The 19,404-nt window shown below is 38.3% G+C and overlaps 1 protein-coding gene across 1 annotated transcript in view; it reads left to right on the top strand.

The window, feature by feature from the left end:
- KCNK5 (potassium two pore domain channel subfamily K member 5) overlaps nt 1–19,404 on the top strand; it is a 35,505-nt gene that overhangs the window by 9,583 nt on the left and 6,518 nt on the right. The window contains exons 2-3 of the mRNA XM_005145324.3: nt 16,997–17,108; nt 18,535–18,701. Of these exons, the coding sequence (XP_005145381.2) occupies nt 16,997–17,108; nt 18,535–18,701 (279 nt within the window). The remainder of the gene's footprint in view (nt 1–16,996; nt 17,109–18,534; nt 18,702–19,404) is intronic.

Raw genomic sequence — 19,404 nt, 5'->3', positions numbered from 1 at the left:
CCCTTGGTGCCCCTCTTAACATAAACTAATCACCTTGCCGTTCATACAAAGCATCCTGTCCATGTTGACATTGGAAGCCTGCCTTGCCTTGCCTTCTCCTCCTGCTGTCTGATGTACTAATACAGGGACAGAGACTAGATTGAAGTTATGTAAAGTTTTCGGGTGACCCACAAACTTTCTGTTTGTTTGGCTTAACAAAGTGAGTTAGTAAGGGTTCTACCCCAAAGTTCATAGCCAACAATGTGACTCTGTCTTGTTCTGTAGTTCAAAAGTCTACTGCTCCACCCGAGTCTGATCACTTTCAGTTTTGTTTCATTAATTTGGTGCTGCTGTTTTAGCAGCACCTGCTGGCTTCCCCCCCCCCCCCTTTTTTCCTCTTTTTTTTTTCACCTGTGCTACCAGCCCACTTTGTCAGCAGCTTCTAGTTTGTTTTCAGAGAAGCAATAAAATTTTGTACTGAAATTTGGGGGTGAAATACAAAAATGCTGATGAACCCAAAAGCCTATAACATTTTAGTCATAACTACTAAGAAGCAAACCCAAATAGTTCTTAGGCTGTTCTAGCAAAGTAACTTTTTGTATATTTCTTATTCTGAAGCTTATTTTTATGCATGGTTATAAATGGAAGAGAGCATCATATGCTGCTTAATGCAATGTTACTTACCGCTGCAGTTCATTCACTGAGTTGAAAAGCCTCTAGGACTCTGTAAGCAAAGTTTTCAAGCTTGGATTATCTGTGTTTTGACTTGTCCTAATGAACTATTCTTATACACTGAAAGCATGAGGGTAGGGGGGAAGTTTAAAAGGAAACTCAGCTTCCTCTTTTACTACTTGTGTGTTGTATCAAGGAGTTTCTGTCTAAATATTCCAATTTATACTCTTTTATGAGTGAGTGAAAATCTGCTGGTTAATTTGATTGCTGGGTTGCTGCTTCTGGTGCTTGAGGCCTTGTTTAAACGGGGGAGGGGGGGAATTGCAACACTTCAAAGGTATGGTCCAACCCATCCCCATCTAGTTAATGAATCTCAGTAAACTGTTTTGTTGACACTAGGATTGTTTTGCTTTAATTTAAATCTACTTAAATCAATTTCAACTAAACTGAAATACATTATTTTGGAAACTCACTGCTTGCATGGGTTAGCTTCTGCTTATGCAATTGGTACCAACTCTGTCGCAATAGTCTCATGTAAACACTGTCTAGTTCTAACCCTGCCTAACATAGGTCACCGACTGGTGTGAGAGCTTGATTAAACTCTTGACTCTTCTGCTTCCACTTTCTTATCTCTAAAAGGGGGGCAACAGCATTTTCCAAAGCCCTTCTAAAGGGGAGTTGGCTACATTGGTCACTGTGTATGTAGTCAGATAGGAAGGAAACCTAATCTGCTATTACAGATTATTCTAACGTCTTATTTTCAGTTGATGTAACAGAAAAGCTGTTGAAATACTTTCCCTGCTTCCAACCAAGAAAAAGTGTGTTACAGGCATATTGACTCAGAAGACCTCAAAATTCAGCTGTATAAAAGAAAGCTATGAAATAGTCTGATAGGTTGTATTTCAGAATGAGAAATAAAAACAGCCAAAGAGAAGTTGGGACACTCAGCATCTGCTGAACAGCTGCAGTTCTCATGCAGCAGTAACCTTTAGTTAATTTGTCTTCAAAACATGTCTATGTGAAACTTGGGAAAGTGTAAAGGAAACAGTTCTATAGTTGCATTAATCACAAGAGCAAGGGAATGCTGGTTAAGCACCGAATATGCTTTTCATCAAAATAGTTTATTAACTAGTTTATTAAACTGGAATTTAGTCCTGAAATTGATGGGGAGGGGGAATCTATATCAACTGTTAAATTCTGTAGTCACTATCTGCTGTAAAGGAGTCAGCTGCCTCTTTAAAACTGCTAGTATTTACATCCGCCACACTTAAGATGAAAGGAGAAATAAAGTTAAGCACCCTTACTTCATTCAAGTATAGAATCTGCACACATCACAAATAGGTAAGCTTTAGCATATAATTCTGCAATGACAAAATAGTTCCAGTTAACTAATTTGCTGAATTATAAGTTTCACTTATTTAATTCTGCAGAAAACCAGAAAAAGGAAATAACCTTGTTGATCTCTTTCCGTTGATATCCCTTACATTGTTTGTCCTATGAATTATGATTTATAGGAAAATTAACTGCCCATGCTATACATCATGCATAAGCAAGTCTTAAACAGTGAATGCTGTAAAAATATTGACGTTCCTGGAAGAGGTTAATATCCCTACAAATTATCACTTTTTTTCCAGAGGAAACAGTAACACCTTTTTTTTACTGCAGAATGGAAATGCAGCTCCATTCATTTACTTTGTTTTAATTTATTTATTTTTAATGGGCTCTTATGACCGAAGTCTCACTTGACTTCACATTTCATCCTAAAATAGAAACTATTCAAAAACGTGAGGGTTTATTGGAGAATTAATTCATTCTCTAATTATAATATTTTACCTATAGTTTTCTTTTTCACACATCTGGGTTGGGAAGTCGCTAATAGAGCATGCTGTTACCTAGCTGTTATGGGAAAGAGGTTATCAGCAGGACAGCAAAGGTTAGAAATGAGGAGAAACTTAATTCAGATGTAATGATTCAATTTGCAAAAATAACCTGCACCTCAAAATTCATCATGTACCATCTTGCAACTGCTTGATTTCTGATCAAACAGTGGCTTTAAATTCTTCAGTGCTTTCTCTCAAGGGCTCAATTGCATGCTTGATTTAATTTCTAAGAATTAAAACTGCCGATGTGGCCACAAGAGAGTTCATGATTACACACTTAAGATACAGAAACATGATAAATATTTCCAAAGACCTGATCACAGATTTCTGTAGAGTCATGTGAGCAATGCTGGCTTGGCCTCATCTTGCCTTGGTAAGGAAGAAGGGACATGTGCTTAGGTCCAACCTTATTTGTGCTGAACATCCTTTTGCATCCTTATTTTTGAGTTTGCTGTGTGAAAACTGAGGCCTCAAACCTGGGACATTCCCTTCAGTAGAGGTAGTTTGGGATAGCAATGCAGAGTTTCCAGAAGGATGGAGGAAAAAAGCAAAACACTGAATTTGTTGCAGACCATGAAATTAATAAATATTATCCAGATCCCAGCTGGCACAGTGCAACAGGTCTCCACAAACACACCTGAACACAATGTGAAGACTTAAGTGTCTTTCATAAAAAAATTTCTCAAACTGCCCATTTTTTAAATGCATTTTTGTAAAATAGAAGTTTATGATGGATAACTGCAAAGATAAATGTAAGACTTGCCTTGCATTTTACAGAACATAAGAACAAAGACCTGCCCTTCTTCACTCCCCTGCCCCCCCAGTTGTGTAGTATTTCTGATGCAGTCCTTGATTAGCATTCTCTTTCTGTTATCAGCTGGAATATTTTAATGCAAAATTCGCTTAATCTGAAGAGGATAGTTCTTATGTGATGTTTGTAGCTGTAGCCATCTATAAACCTTCAGTAAATGGCTCATTGTGCAAGTAATGAGTGCACATAATCATTACAAAATCTCTAATCCCAATTTGTACTTCTGTTAAACATGACCTTAAGATGAGGCTTCCCAAAATCAGTTAGGGCAGTGTGTCCACTTTGTAGAACCACTAGTGTACTCAGTAAAGGAAATGACATGTATTTTATGATGTTTGAGCTTTTTTTAAAGACATTTAAAACTCTTGTTAAAGGTCTTCCAGGAAAAAATATAAATCAAGCTGGTGCTGCTAAAGTTTTGGTGTTCTATTTGTCAGTACAGTTGCCTCTTTCCAAGTACTTTGTTTTACTCTGTAGCATTTATCTTTCACCTACTCTGCATTGTGCCAGTTGTTGAGGAAGAACTGCAAGCCTTTGAATGGTGCCATAGAAGAGGTGAAACTGTTGACTCTTTCTCACAGCTTCTGTCTGAAGAGCTTCATCTTACTAAGAACTCATCTTACTAAGAGGATTTCACTGTAGGACAATAATATGCTCCCCAGTGCATTATAATTTTAATAAGGATTTCCAATCAAAAGATCTTATCTGTAATATCATGTTCCAGATATATTTACATTAAACTGGACCAATCAGTGTTTAGCTGGATCTTGATTTAGACAAGGAAGCTCCTCTACACTACCATGCTGCATGCTTTGATTAAAAACTATTGCATAGGTAGAGAACCTGCTTATATTACATCTTAATTTCAGGCATGTTTGTGGTCTTTTGTTGTAGTTTCTGATATAGTACAGAAAAAGCAATCACTGGTTTTATTTTTGCAGTACAAATTACTTTGACTGACCCATAAGGGTTGTCTTATTTTTCTAGCCCTTGTCTGCCTCTGTTCCCACCTCTTGAAGGGAGATGGCCAGAATTGTATAAATAGGGCTGGCTAAGTTTCACCAGTGCTTTGCAGAAATGACAGCAAGACATCCGGAAAGACATTTCTAGCATCTAGCTGTTCCTTCAAGTTCTTCCCCTTTTGTTTTTATTGATGTGCTTCTGTTGCTGAAACTGTATGACTGGAGTGATGAGATGTAATGAAAAAGAAACTATTCCCCTTGTATTTACTGCTGTTACGATAGCACTTTTATGTCATTAAATGGAAAAAGAGAGGCAGAATAAATGGCAGTGGGTGACTAAGACATCTTAAAGCTGAATTTAAAAATACCCAATTCTTGAAACTTATTTCTTCATTAAGATATGTTTCCTTGAAACTAAGGCAAGTAATGATTTGGTGTACAATTGGCCAGGACTGTTTACAGGCCTCTCAAATTAGCTGAGCAATAAATGCTTGAAAAAAGTGTTTTTATGTCAAAATTATGTCAAGGTCTGTAAAAGGACTAGGTTTACAGGGTGCCCAAGTGGGTAATATGAATGAAAGGTCGACTGCCATCTTTGCCATGAGTGCCAACAAATGACTGCAAAAGATATGGCTATTGTGCCAACTGATTGCTCTGTCATTACTTTTTCTTTAAGCTTACAGCACTTCTGGGGCTTATCACAACCCATGTGCTACCTCTATAGAACTTTATCTTCTCTAAATAAAAATTGATGCCAAAACCTGTACTACTTTGAAGGTCAATGAGGTCCAGTTTCAAGATATAGAAGTTCTGGAACTCTCCTCTGAACTTCAGGCTAATTGAAGGAGAAATTCAGTTCATAATATAGGCTGAAGGAGGAAATTCCAGAAACTAGATACATTTTAAGCTGTATTTTGTTAGTCTGCTCTCTCTTGTGGAAGGGTATAATCAAACTAAGTCAGATGGTTTTCCAGTTTTCTTCTATAGGCAGGCATTTTCTGTTGTTAAATCAAGACCCTTTCCTGGAATGACTGCTTTTCCATTACTTTTCTGATACTGTGGAAGCTGGGAGTATTAAGTGGTACATTTTTTTCCTACCTACTTGTTTGTCCCACTGGAGATAATTGTCTAGTCATGTCAATGGTGATTGTTTCCCAGGTTATTTTCCTGTTAAGTTCTCCATGTCAATGGGTAACCCCTCCCTCAACAACAATAACAAAAAAGCCAACAACCAAACCACAAACAAAAAGCCCCAAACCTAAACACTCCCTTTTCCCCTCCAGCCAAAAAAAACCCACCAAAATCAATACACATAAAAAGACTATGTTTGCATCTTGGCAAACATTGTGTCCTCTTAATTAGGTTTATTATTCAGCTGTAATTTTCCATGCAAAATTAAAAGATATCAGTACATTTTGTGGAGCTTGTGTGTTGGGAATGAAGAGCTGATGGTGCTAGTTGCCAGTGCTGATTGAGCAGGTAATCTTCTTACAGTATGTTACAGCAATATTAAGACTGTCTCTCCAAGTAGAAGCAACCCTAAAGACTTGCTGTAGCTAGAGTAGGATTCGTTGCAGTGATCAGTATTTGCATCTATATGAACTACTAAAATGGCCAGCAGATTAATGTCTGGTTTAATTTGGGGGTGGGAGGGCAGGGGGAGGAAGAAGAGAAGAATATTCAATACATCTAATTCTGGCACTTTAGAACTGCCCAAGATATTTATCCTTCTTCTGAATCCTGTTTCATCCTACTCATGCTCTGTCTAATTTTGATCAGCTTTCTAAGCAGGGAATAGCTGGCACGATTATTTACCTTCTGTATTTCCAAACAATAATGTGGAATTAATTTGACTGTAGACTCACAAATTGTTTCCACTGGACTGTGTCCTGAGGCCTCCTGACTCAAATATTAGCCACAATTAAATTTTTATGAGTCTTTCAGATTCAAGCAAGTACAAAGATTGTTCTTTACATCTCCTCTAAATTCATGATTTATTGCATGGCCTTCAGATAACAAGCAAAATCCAGGCTAGAGCATATATCTTCTAATTTTTGCGCTTAAAAACCTTTCTCCCCTTTCTTGTCTCTGACTGATTAGAGCTATTCTGGTTAATAAAATGAGATTGTGCTTGAAGAGCATGATTTGTCCTGCCAGTATGGGTTAATTAACAGATGCCTTTCTGAAGGATCATTTAGTCTGGTTAAACTGTAATCAAAAGACAAGAAAACCGATAAACACTGAAGACTGGAATAACAAGCCTTCCTATTTGTGACAAATACGCATTCTCTATGCTCATTCTTTTTGCTAACTAGGAAGCATGTAGAGTAAGAGAATACAGTGGCAAGAAAAGATGTTTGTGCCTCTAGTACTGTCTTTAGCAAGTGCATTTGGAAAACTTTGCCCATAACGTTTTTGGGAAGTCCTGGAGTCTGTATGCAGTAGTACACCAATCCATAGCAAGAATGCTCTTGCTTAAATCTTCTTTGTGTATACTAGTTATTCTGGGATGGCGTCGTGTTAAGAAGGACAGCTAACTTACATAACTTCAAGTGCCAATATCTAGAGATATCTTGGAGCTTGCTGTAGAGCAGTTCTAGCTTGTTTTGAGATATTTCTGTGTTATTTCTCAGTTCTGAGCACCTTAAATAAACCTCAGTTCCTCTGAACTGCACTAAATAGCGAATATTTTCCAGTGTCAAAGTATGTGTGTAAGGCTAAGATGTTAAATGCTTTCTATTCCCTTTTCAAGCTCAGTTGTGTTCTTTGAAGGACACACAAAAGGTTTTTTCATAGCATAAAGTGATGTATTTAGTCAAGGGTCTTCCCTCTGCAGAAGACCACTTCTCTGTTTCTCTGTTTGGTAGTATTTTCTATGTCTAACTGTGTTTAGTGCTGTGATCTTCAGGTGTTCTTACTAGACAGCTTCTTCTGCTTTCCTGGCTAATCAGTAAATTAAAGGAATCAACAGCTCTAATCCTTGGCTTTCTTCATAGCATGTATTTAATTAGTTTAATTGGAATCTGGTTTCAAAGTCCCAGCACAAGATGATGTATCCCAGTCTGCTTTCTCCACCTAATAAAACTAGCAAGGCTGCTAAATAAATAAATAAATATGTTTTAAAAAATGCTAAGAACAGTGAAATCTAGCAATGGGAATGTCCCCCCCCAAAAAAAATAAAATAAAAATACTTAAAAAAAGCAGTAAAAAATTGTGACAAAATGATCTAATTAAGAAATCAACACCAAGATGGTAAAAAGCCCTCTGGGTGTGCTGTATTTTAAATTAATAGAACCAAATGATGTCTGCTTTGCTGTCCAGTTATGTAGCGAAACTATGCAAAATGAAAACCAGGCATGTGCTTACATGCATTCTTTAAAAATCATGCTAAGATGTAGGGACAGCCCTGTATGAATTGGCATGTGCTGGAGGCTCTATTAGGTAAGAAAAGGTTCTATTAGGTAAACTTAAATGAAGGTCCAAGTTGTTGACAGACCAAAGTCTGTCATGATGAATGGAAACCAGTAGAGTATTTTGGTTCTGTAATTCATTTGTGCATTGAGAAGTGCCTTTGCATGAATAGAACGAAACACTGAGAAGTTGCCTGAGTGAATGAAGAATCAACAATATTAGCTAAACTTCCTCTGTAGAGCAAGCTCTATCTTGTTTTATAATCCTTTGGGAAAATGTGATATTGGCAGTGCATTTGACCTGTATATGGTACCTTTCTTTTTTGTACACTAAGATACTGGTGAATCATTTAAAGTCACTTTTTGCAAATGTAAATAACTTTATTCTGATAGGAAAAAAAAAAAGGGAACACTGATATGTTGAAGCAATTAAAAAGTAGAGTTGACTATAACTAAAAGAATTCTCCTTTCTGTGAAGACTGGAAAACTGACAAGATAATATTCTATCTGATGGGTCAGTAGGAGTATAAAAATGCTATCTCATTCTGGATTAAATGTTGTTACTGCTGAGAAAAAACAAAAAAAAACAAAACAGCCCTCCTATGGATTATGTAAATCCAATTTTCCAGGACTCTTTTTTTCCCAAGTGGGAATTTTCAGAAGTTTGCCCTTTGGTAAGAATTATATTTTAAGACTAAATTGTTGACTGAAAAGTGCAAAATACAATTTTGGGCTTGGTTGGTTTTTTTTTTTTTGGTTGATTGTGACAGCAAGGGGAAAAATTGTCTCCTGCTTTTTGTAGTTGATCTATGTAGGAATGTAAACACTGGGATTAACACTTGCTTTCCAGGCTTTTATTTTTATTTTTGTCCTAGTTCAACTGATAGATATGGGGAAAGGAATCCTATGTATCTGTATTGGGCTCTCTAGATTTATGGGTAATATTCATGTATGCTTTTGGTTAGGTTTATTATTTACATCTCTCAACACCAAGCATGAAGCTTGTGGGTTTTATTCTTTTAGAAGTGAAAGTTAGTGTTATTCTCTCAATGACTACTTCTTAATTTTTGCCTCAGTTTCAACTTTGGTCTTGTGGTAGGTGGCTATTTGCCATAACCTCTTTGTGCTATTAGAAACAGGCTCTTTCTGCCTCAGATTTTACAATTGTTAAAATAGACTGTGGAATTTCTGGGATTAGTGAGTTTCTTGGAGAACCTAGCAAGACTTAGTGTAGGTTAGCTGGGGAGAAATGCTATACACAGCATTGTATTAACAGCAGATTCACTCCTATATACTCAGCTGATCCAGAATCAGACTTGTATAGTTAGCCTCTTTAATAAACATGGAATTTATGAAATCCCACCATCCTTCTCTAATGCAGGTGCTGCTGACTCACATCCTGCACCTCTTGCCCCAACCAGCTTCCAACTCGATTCTCTGCATAGGTCAGTAAAGGACAGAAAAACTTTCACATGTTAGCAAGACACAAGGGTGTTGCCTGTTAGACTGAGACAATGTGGTTCACTTGTCTTATTTTTCTTTCTACAAAAAAGGTCGCAAACCATTCCCACAGAAGTGAAGTAGGAAATCCAGAGCTCAGCTAAAAGATTTCTTTTTACATCTGGCATAGTTCTTGTCCTGACAAACATGAAATTCATATTGTGAACACAGATAATGATGAGAGGGAAATGAAAGGTCAGCTATCCTTTGTCCTGCTGGTTAGCATAGTCCTGCAGAGACTGTCAAGTGGCTAAGGCAGCCCAACAGGCTTGTTCACTTGGCCCTGTGTGATGGCCCTGTTCATATGCCAGTGTTTCACTCAGCTCGAACTCTTGAGTCCAAGTGAGCAATCAGGATAAACCTGTCATTACACTAGAGATGGGGGTGAAAAGAAGGGAGTCAGGTACTACAAGTCTATGCTCTTCTGGTGACTTTGAGCTGCTCTGGAGGGGTGGATAGTTACCAGCATCCTTCCCTGAGAAGATATTGAGCTAATGACATACCAAATGTGCCAGGTGCCAAGTGGCTAAGTGGCTGTCAGAAATATGGGTGCCCAAGTAGAGTGCTGCTGTTTTGTATTCCAGGCTGTGTTTACTTGTATTCTGATCCTCAAAGGATTCCTCCCTCCAGCCCCCCCCCCCCCCCCCCCCCCCCCCCCGAAGTGATGAACTTCAATTTCTCTGTGCACAGACATGTGTATAGCAGCCCTCCTACGGATGGCATTGGTATTTCTGCTGTCTTGATGAAATAATTTAACCTAATGTATTCTTTCATCTTTTTGCAGCACTGCCACGTTGTGCCTCTGGCTACCAAAGTGAGCATTGTGGCACAGCAAGATTTTCTTAGCAGCTGTTTTTGGAAGTGAAGACTGAGAACAGAAGTGTAATATTTCAGTCTCAAAAACATACAGGTTAACATGAAAGTTTTGGAGAGCTCAAACAGAAAAAATTAATAAATTATTATGTGAATATACCTCATATATCTAGACATGAAAAGTAAGGGGAGAGGAGGGAGGTTCTGCTCATTGGTAAAACTATTAGTTGCATAGTTGGCTTCTGTTTCCCTTTTCTTACCCAAATCCTAAGCTGCCAAGATATTCTAGTGAGGAAAATATTTTCTCTGATGGGCAGTATCCTCTGTTCAGTCAGGACACATCGGGGGTGCAGTTGGAAGGCAGTTGGCTTTAAATTTCCCTTTTTTTCCTTTTCTCTAAGCAGTAGATCATGGCATTTGTTGTTATATTAAATATATATTTGTAGCTTGACAACTAGACACCCAATTTTACTCAAGAGATGAGTTATTACAACTGTCAGCCAGGTTTAATATATTCCTAGTTTGACTGTGAATCTGCTGCTTTTGACCTAGCTATAAAGTATTTACAGATTCAGACTGCCTTTGAAAGACCTTCTGCTGCTTTTAACATACAAACAGATGTCAAAGTGCAATATGGCAACAGGGCAGGAAATTTCTGGCCATGGCCACTGGCTTGCCTGGTTGTTCTGTCAATCTAGCTGTGACCACCCACAGACTTGTTCCTTCAAAAGCAGTACCGAGAGTTCTCTTTATTTATGTCATCCTAAGAAAATATTATGTAGGTCAGCAGAACTTTGTAATGCATATAGAACTTTGTAATGCATATCTGGCCTGGGAGTCTTAACTCAATTTTTTTATTACTGGAAAGATAAACATTAACAATTAAATATGTTTTGGTTGCATTTAAAAATCTGATTATTATGAACAGCTGAGTGCTACTGTAACTTTATAACTGGAGCCAGAAAACCCAGTTAACTGCAAAGAAACAGGACAAGTAGGAGAGTGTGTAGTTTGTATGTAATGGATTTTTTTAAATTATTATTTTTAAAGTAATTTAGGAGCTACTTTAAGCCTTCTCTTGATTTTAAAATCCATTAAAAATGCCCATAAAGCTTCTTATACCACTTAACCTATTTGTTTTGCTCTGCTGCTCCTGGCTTTGTTTAAAATCTGCCTAAAGGTCAACATCAGTATAGAGTTTGATTTGATATTATATATTTAAACCTTATTATCCTGTACAACCTATTATGATTGGTTAAGTTGCCAGTGTTGTATGTACTCACAATTAGATAACTACTGTACAGTTCTTCAATTTCTTCAAATTATGTTTAAAGATCTGGATGCCAATGTGAAAAGAGATTGCTGTGGGAGCTTTGTTCCTTGTAAGAAGGTCTCTAAAGTACTCGGTAGATTTGTAATTCTCAGTGTTTTTTCTGTGCATTGGATCTTTACATTTTCAATAAAAGAACTTGAGAAAGAAGCAAAATTAGTCTATGTTCCTTCAGATTCAGAAGTGGGGATAAAGCCAGGGAGTCCTGAAAGGATACATGAGTTATTGTTTTGGGATGCGGCAGCCAGCTGTGATTGTTCTTCATGTATCTGGTGATTATCCTGAGAGCAGAATGAAAGCCACTGGTTCTGATTTCAGGCTTAATAAATAGTTCAATTACATCGCCTTTCTTATGGAGAAGCACTTAGTGTTTGTGAAACAGTATTGCTTATACCACTGGGGAGAAGCTTAAAACTGCCATTAGACTTATGTGTCAGATCTCCAGGGAATGCTTTGAATAACATGGGAAGTTTCAGCCTCTTCAGAAGAGACCTGGCACTGAGCAATATCTGACTCTTCTTGTATGCAATAGGGTGCCTGTGGGGCAGGACTTGTTGCTGTAGTTTATATAGCCTCTTTATTGTCTTGTGTCCTTAGTCTGGCTTATCTATTTGGCCATAAGTCTCCCAGAAGTCAGTTTTCTTTTCTATTGCTCATTGTTATCAGACCCTGCTAACCCTTATTAATGTGTGTAGGATTTCATGCCAAATATGAAATTATTCCTGCTTAATATGCAAAATATGTGTCACAACTTTCTTGTGATCCTTAACTCTTAAAATAAAACGACTGTGTATGACTTGATGTACAAGCACATGTTGGAAAGCAGCTTTGCAGAAAATGACCTGGGTCCTTCTGGATATCAAGTTGAGCCAACAATGTGCCCTTGTAGCAAAGGTGGCTAAAGGTATCCTGGGCTGCATTAGGCAAATCATTGCCAGCCTGTCAAGGGAGGTGATCCTTTCCCTCTACTCTGTACTGGTGAAGTCACACCTGGAGTACTGTGTCCAGTTCTGCACTCCCCAGTACAAGAGAGACATGGAACACACTGGAGGGAGTCCACCAAAGAGTCACTAAGGTGATCAAGGGACTGGAGGGTGCACCAGTCCTCTTATGAGAAATGGCTGAGAAATCTGTGTCTCTTCAGCCTGGAGAAGAAAATGCTCAGGAAGATCTCATCAATCTGTATAAATGTATATAAATACACTTAATATACATATAAGTGTATATAAAGGAAGAATGTAAAATAATAGTTTTCTTCTTTTCCTAAAGAGATCCTTGTGCATTTGTTTATGCTTACAGAGGCAGAAGGTTCTGCCCCATTTTCCCCCCTTCTGATGGGCAAGAAGCCAAACTAAAATGGTATATTGAACATACCTAGTTATGATATGCTTGGAGGCATATGACTGCCTAGAGGCAGTCTCCAATGTGCTTGGTTTTAGTTTTGTACCCTTGCATTACTTCTAAGGGGCTAAATGTCATTCTGTTGTCAACCATTTCACCATGCAGTGAGTGGTATTGATCAAATTTCAAACCTAACCATCTTTCCTGCTGAAATCAAGACAAGGACAGCTGAAATGGGTCTGCTGACTATTGCAGGCTTTTTGGCCACCATAGAGGTGGCGTAAATGAATTAATATGTGGTTTCCCAGTTTGGGAAAACCTTGCTGCTATTCTGGCCTTGCCTCCAGCAGAAAATGCCGAAGTAGAATAAAGACCTGTAGAAATATACACATAATACTTATATGAGTCAAGGCTTCCCCTTGCTATTTTTAAATTTGTTTTGAGAACTTTTGAGCCCTGTTACTACTTACTTATAGGGAGGCATGAAAGTGGCATGTGCCCTAAGCACCAGAGAGAACTTCCTGTCCTTTAACCAAGAACAATTAGTTCTTGTGGTAGCTCATAAACCTTCAATGAACCTGCTCAGCAGAGGGTTAATACAGATGTCCCCAAGACCAGAAAATACAAGGCTTTATTGGAGCAGTGCTGGGGTTTGTCTGTGGGGAAGTACCTGAAAATGGAGCAAATTGCTTGATTATGATCAAATGGGAGACTTCTTTTAGTGTCATAAGAAGATGCATTAGTTTTATGTGTGTGTCTTATATCTCTCTCTGTGATTGCAAGTCTGTTTACTTTCAGCAATAGCTTCAGGGGCTCTAGGTTTTCTTTTCCTTTTTCCTTTGCCAAAGTGCAGAATTGGAGTTATGGTAAGTGAGGGAGAAGAGGGGGCTTGATCCTGTGAGGCAAAAGTTGTCTGAAAATAAAGTCCTGCTTTATCAGTACAAACTGTCATGAGGTGGGGTGCTAAGGCAGTCCATAAATTCCTAGTTAACTGTTTTCAGCTTTTGAATATGGGCATACTTGAAAAGGTGTTTTCTAAATGACATGCATCAGGATACTAAGAATGTTTCCATCATGAATTCTCTTCTTCCTCTCCTTCAATGCCCCTATTTTCTCAGCCAAAGGTGATTTAGAGAATGATCAGGGGACTGGAGCACTTCCTGTATGAAGATGGGTTGAGAAAGTTGGGGCTGTTCAGCCTGGAGAAGAGAAGGCTGCATGGAGACCTCTTAGCAGCCTTTCAGTATCTGAAGGGGGGCTATAGGGATGCTGGGGATGGAAACTTAAACAGGGGAAGTTTAGACTGGATATAAGGAAGAAATTCTTTACTGTTAGGGTGGTGAGGCACTGGAATGGGTTGCCCAGGGAGGTAGTGAATGCTCCATCCCTGACTGTGTTCAAGGCCAGGTTGGATGAAGCCTTGGGTGATATGGTTTAGTGTGAGGTGTCCCTGCCCATGGCAGGGGGGTTGGAACTACATGATCTTGAGGTCCTTTCCAACCCTAACTATTCCATGATTCTAACTTTTCTGTAGTTTAAAAAATCCAGCACAGGCAACTTGGGGCAGTCTGTATCCTAGCATATGAAAATAAAGGCATATCTGACATTGCCTATCCAGGAAAATAAAAACCACTGAAATATACTATTCACTTGTATAGTGTCCATTCACATTGTTTGAAGCCAAAATATTTAATTATTTCAGTATGGGCAAAAGTTATGCTGCTTGGAAAGCAAATACGTATTTCCCACTGCACCAAAGCTATCTAAAGCATGTTTTGTGACCATCTTTATTCCTGCAACTGGTATGCATATAGTGCATCCAGGCTTATTGCAGTCAGAAAGTAACTTAAAATACTAGACTGCAGATCACAGATGTTTGTGTGCTAACAGCAGATAGCTGTGTGTAAATAGGGACAGGAAGAGGGTGGCAGCTTTGGCTGGAGAGTATGTGATTCTGTATACAAAGTGTTTTTATAACACAGATACCTGGCTGTCTCTCACCCCAAAATGTTAACTGCCTGGGTGTGAAGGGCAGCTGTGTGCTGCTCAGTCCAGCAGCTTCTTCCCCTGGGGTCTGAGCCCCCTTCATGCCTCCAGACCTCGTGATTTTAATGTAAGTGTACATACTGGGAAGTAATTCTCAGTAGCTCAGAATGAAGGTGGAGTACTGCAATGAAATAATGGCCCAATGATAATGGAAACAGATACTTCATTGCCTCTCCTATGAAATCAGTTGCTTTGTGAGGAAGGAATAATAATAACATATCCAAGTGTGGTTATTGCATGGAAAATGACTGGAGAACTGGTGTTTGATATAACATTTAACACAGTATTGCATTACATTCTGGTCAGCAGCAGAAGTCAATGCATCTTTTCAGGGACAATAGATCACAAATTGTATCTGTCAAGTACTTTGAGTGTCCTTTGGAACTTCTAGGAAGTTCGTCTGCAGACCCTAGCAGAAACAGATGAAGTTACTTTGATTGGTCTCTACTTAGATGAACTCTTGTGATCCATTGTACCTGCCTCAAATATTTTTTTGGTGGCAATGCGTATTTACTTGCCTGCTCTCAACCTGCCTATTGTAGTGCTACTTCTTATTTCAGCAACTACTTTCTTAGAACTAATGACTGCCTTGGTGAGTACTCTATCCTTTTCTATCCAGAGCCTGTAGGCTATGGAAAGATACTGCATGAAGTTTACCAGGAGAAAAACCTAGCTTTGAACCTTCATTTACTTTCAATGTTTCTCCTTTTATCTTCTGCTTGTGTGTTGAAAGTGCATTTTTAATTAAATTGTTTGCATCTTGTATATGCACAATACATTTACTTTGAGGGTATTTTTATTACAGCAGCAGTGTGGTGATATGTAATAAGTCTCAAGAATAATTAAAACCTGTGTTAACTTGTGTATGTTTTCCATAGTGATTGAACTTTGTGTTGAGTCTCTGCTGGGTCCAAGATCGGATCTTACTCAAGTAGGAAGGAAGGAAGGGATTATGAGAGAAGGAACAGTCGATTGTAGGGACCTCTGAAGTTCTTATCAGTTTAGCAGAAATTTCACCTGTCATATTTACTAACAAAAGTGTATATTGTCTCCCATTTTAGGAATTTAGCTAAAGACAGTTTTTGTGTCCAGCACTTACTGAGGGAAGCTGGGTAATGTTATGAATCAACTTTGGGAAATATCTTCACCTTTCCTGTATATAAGTGTAGCCTCAGAGTTTTGTTCAGGCAGTCTTGGTTTATACTGAAGGTAAAAAAGCAGAGTAACCTGAGAAGGCTTTAACTGCATCACAGTGTTAACAGAGCATAGGAGAGAACATGATAAATCATTTTTCTCTTTTACTTCAGGGAAGTAGAAATACATGTCAGAGTCAGCAAGGTGTATGATTTTGATCTGAAACTTTGACTTTCTGTACTGAGTAGTCATTAGTTTTTCTTTTAATCTGTGAGTTTTCTGCAGTCCAGGTCTAGAAAGGCAGGGAAGGCTGTGGGTCTTCCAAAACCCTTCCTATGAAATATGAAGATGGTTAATAATGCTTGGAGACCTGAACAGACGTTAAAAAAAATGACTTGAAATAGTACTGGAAATGCCAGTAACTATACTTGCTTCCCCAAAACATTGTAATCAAATGGTTTACATTCATCATGGTGTACTAGGGTTCAAAGATGGGATAAAAGAAGGGGCCTGATTCAAGGACAGTGATTGTAGTCCTGTTGCACGAAATACTGTGGAAAAGTGTTAATTTGTCCGTCTTTGCTGAAAACCAGAGATTCACATTGGCTTGTAGATGATTTGACTTTGCCAAAGACAGCAGGTGAATTAACATTAATCACGCTAGCTTTGCCAAGGATTCTGTGATGTCCCGCTCATACCCAAGTCAAGATGAGGCATGTAACAGTGTTTTGAAATTGATAGTATTTCTGATGAAGTCCCTAATATTAAACCAAATTAAAGAACTGCACTGACAGTTAAATGCTAGTTCAGTCCAGAGGAGTGTGTTTTGTCTCTGGAAGAGTTCCATTTGGGTTAAACTGGTAAATCAAGTAACATCTTACCTAATTAAACCCCTCTATTTGAATGCCATAGCACCTGTACTACTTTTTCTTAGGAGAAGCAAGTTTTTAATTTTTCATTGCATATTGTTAGCAGATATACTAGGTTAGCATTCACGAAGAACTTCAGTGATTATTTTGAAAGTATGAGCAATGATGGAAAACCTGGAGGGACAGACTGTTTTTTCGAGGCTGCTGAGATTTTCCAAGATTGACTGACTATAAAGAGTTTTCTTACAGGTTGTGTCAAATGCTGCTGGACAGGGGGTTGCCATCACTGGGAACAACACTTTTAACAACTGGAATTGGCCTAATGCTGTTATCTTTGCTGCTACTGTGATCACTACAATTGGTAAGTATTTATTATGTCAACTTTCCTAACTACCTTTCTATCTGCTCTAGTTTGTGTATACTCTCCCATTTATGTGTCAAGCTAGCCACTGAATAAAGTCCCTATGTCTGGAGCTGCCTAGAGTAAATGTTCACCTGCAGGTTCATAGAGGAAAAGAACAGGTTTTTTCGCACTCTCTCCATGCGTATGCAGAAATGTGTGCTTTTCGAATAAGTAATGGATTCAAGGTGGTTTTGGGGATGACTGGTGTCATTCCAATTCCCTTAATTCATGCACTTAAATTTCCAAATCATTACATCCCCAAATGAAAGCATTACAAAGCATTCCTCTGAACTACTACTTAAAGCATGTGTGTATGAGGTGTTTGTATAGCTGTACTGTTACTCAGGTGCCTGCTTTTAAGCTACTGAAGAGTTCTTGGTTTGCAGAACAATTTAGACTTTGTATCTATCAATGAAGACAAAGTATAATAAGTGTTGTCTTCTAAATCTCACTACTGATTTGTGCTTGTAAAACCCTCTGCACTGAAAGACTTCTTCCTCCTTTGATATGCAGATTTTTCAGAGCTCAACACCATCTGCCTTCTGCTTTTACAGAAAAATATTTGCTACATGGTATTGCTACACCCTTGCTATACACCTACAGTGTAAAAAATCCCCCAGGAATGCAAATAACCAGAAAAGGCTGGAGGTGTACAGAAATGGAAGTCTTACTGTTAAACCATATACAGTACTGTGGTTTTCTTTATTATTTGAAACTCACAATATCCAGCTTATAATATAACTTATGGCAAAAGCCTGAAGTCAGGAACACCCATAAATAAGAAAGTTCTGGCAAAAGTTCAGAAAATAGGCTGCTGATTTTAGAGTCTGAGTTTGTCTCTTTTGGGTTCTGTGACCAACAAAGACTAAATTCAGTTGAAATATCTTTCTGTGTCACAGCTCACCATGCACTTAAAACTCTCAAACCCTTACCCTGGAAAAGTAACAGGTCACAAGTTATATGTGCAAAGTGAATCCTTCATGTGGAACCTTGCTTCAGGATGAGTTTTGAGGTTTTCTTCTTTAAATTTGAATCAGTCAAACTTTTAACAGTGCTGATTAAGGTTGAATAATCATATTAGAAGTTTTGAGATTAGCTTTATTTCATATTTATCTCATATTGTCAAGAGCAAAGATGCATAAAATCTAGGAAACATTTAAAATGCAGTAATACTCTCCACTTGCATTAATGGAAGATATGTTTGCTAGAGTAGAATTGGAAGGCATCCAGATTCAGAAGATCAACAGCTGGAGTAGACTAACGCTCTTATAGATGATAAAGTCTGATACATCAGAAGCCCACACAATGTTATTTTGTGCATAGGTAGAATTGCCTTGGATTCTTTGCAACAAGAACAGACTATGCACAAACTTATCTCTCTTAGGTTACGGAAATGTTTCTCCAAAGACACCCTCTGGGCGTCTCTTCTGCATATTTTATGGGCTTTTTGGAGTTCCTCTCTGCTTGACATGGATCAGTGCTTTGGGGAAGTTCTTTGGAGGACGTGCCAAGAGGCTGGGCCAGTTTCTGACAAAAAGAGGAGTAAGCCTGGTAAGGAAGGCCCTTGCTTGTTTACACTTGTGCTGTGTATTTCTGATGCATGAATTAAGCTTACACTTCTTAATTTGCTTGCTAATCTTAGTAAATGAACACTTGCACAAATATAAATTTTCCCAAAATGGTGTTACATATAAATAACTGAAAATGGGATTTGGTCTGATAAGATAGTTCTGCAAGAAGTTTTAACAAAATAAGATACTGTAGAAACTTTTGATACTAGATATAGATCTTGTAGCTTCTATGGAAACATGTATCTCCTTACATTAATAACCTGCAGGACAAACATAGTTGAGGCTTCACTTCACAGATGCTCTGTGCAAGTTTCCCTGGCACGGAAATAAGCTGTCCTGCTTCTATGCTAGTATAAGAACTTCTTGCTGTGTAGTGAACCATCTGGAAAATAATGTTTTGTTATGAGTTACTGTCTTGTTTTTTCATTTGTGGCTTTTTGTTGTTCTTTTGGTGGTATCTTGGATAAGACTGACTTCCCTGTCCTCCTTCCCTTTCCCCTGCTAATAAGTTCTGACTCTGCATGGAGATGTGAGTCAATGCAGGGCCATAGTGCCTGGTATAGCCATGACACTGGTTTAGGTCCTGGTTTCAGAAACAAAGCAAGAACACTACATTCTTGGTTCAGCACCTGAGGAGAAAGTGCAGAAAAAGATGGTGAAATGCATCCTTTTCTGGTGAAAGT

This window comes from Melopsittacus undulatus, chromosome 3, assembly GCF_012275295.1.
Source record: "Melopsittacus undulatus isolate bMelUnd1 chromosome 3, bMelUnd1.mat.Z, whole genome shotgun sequence".
Classification (NCBI taxonomy): Eukaryota; Metazoa; Chordata; class Aves; order Psittaciformes; family Psittaculidae; genus Melopsittacus; species Melopsittacus undulatus.
Note: the sequence above shows the minus strand (reverse complement) of the source record. Positions and strands in the feature narration are given on the sequence as shown.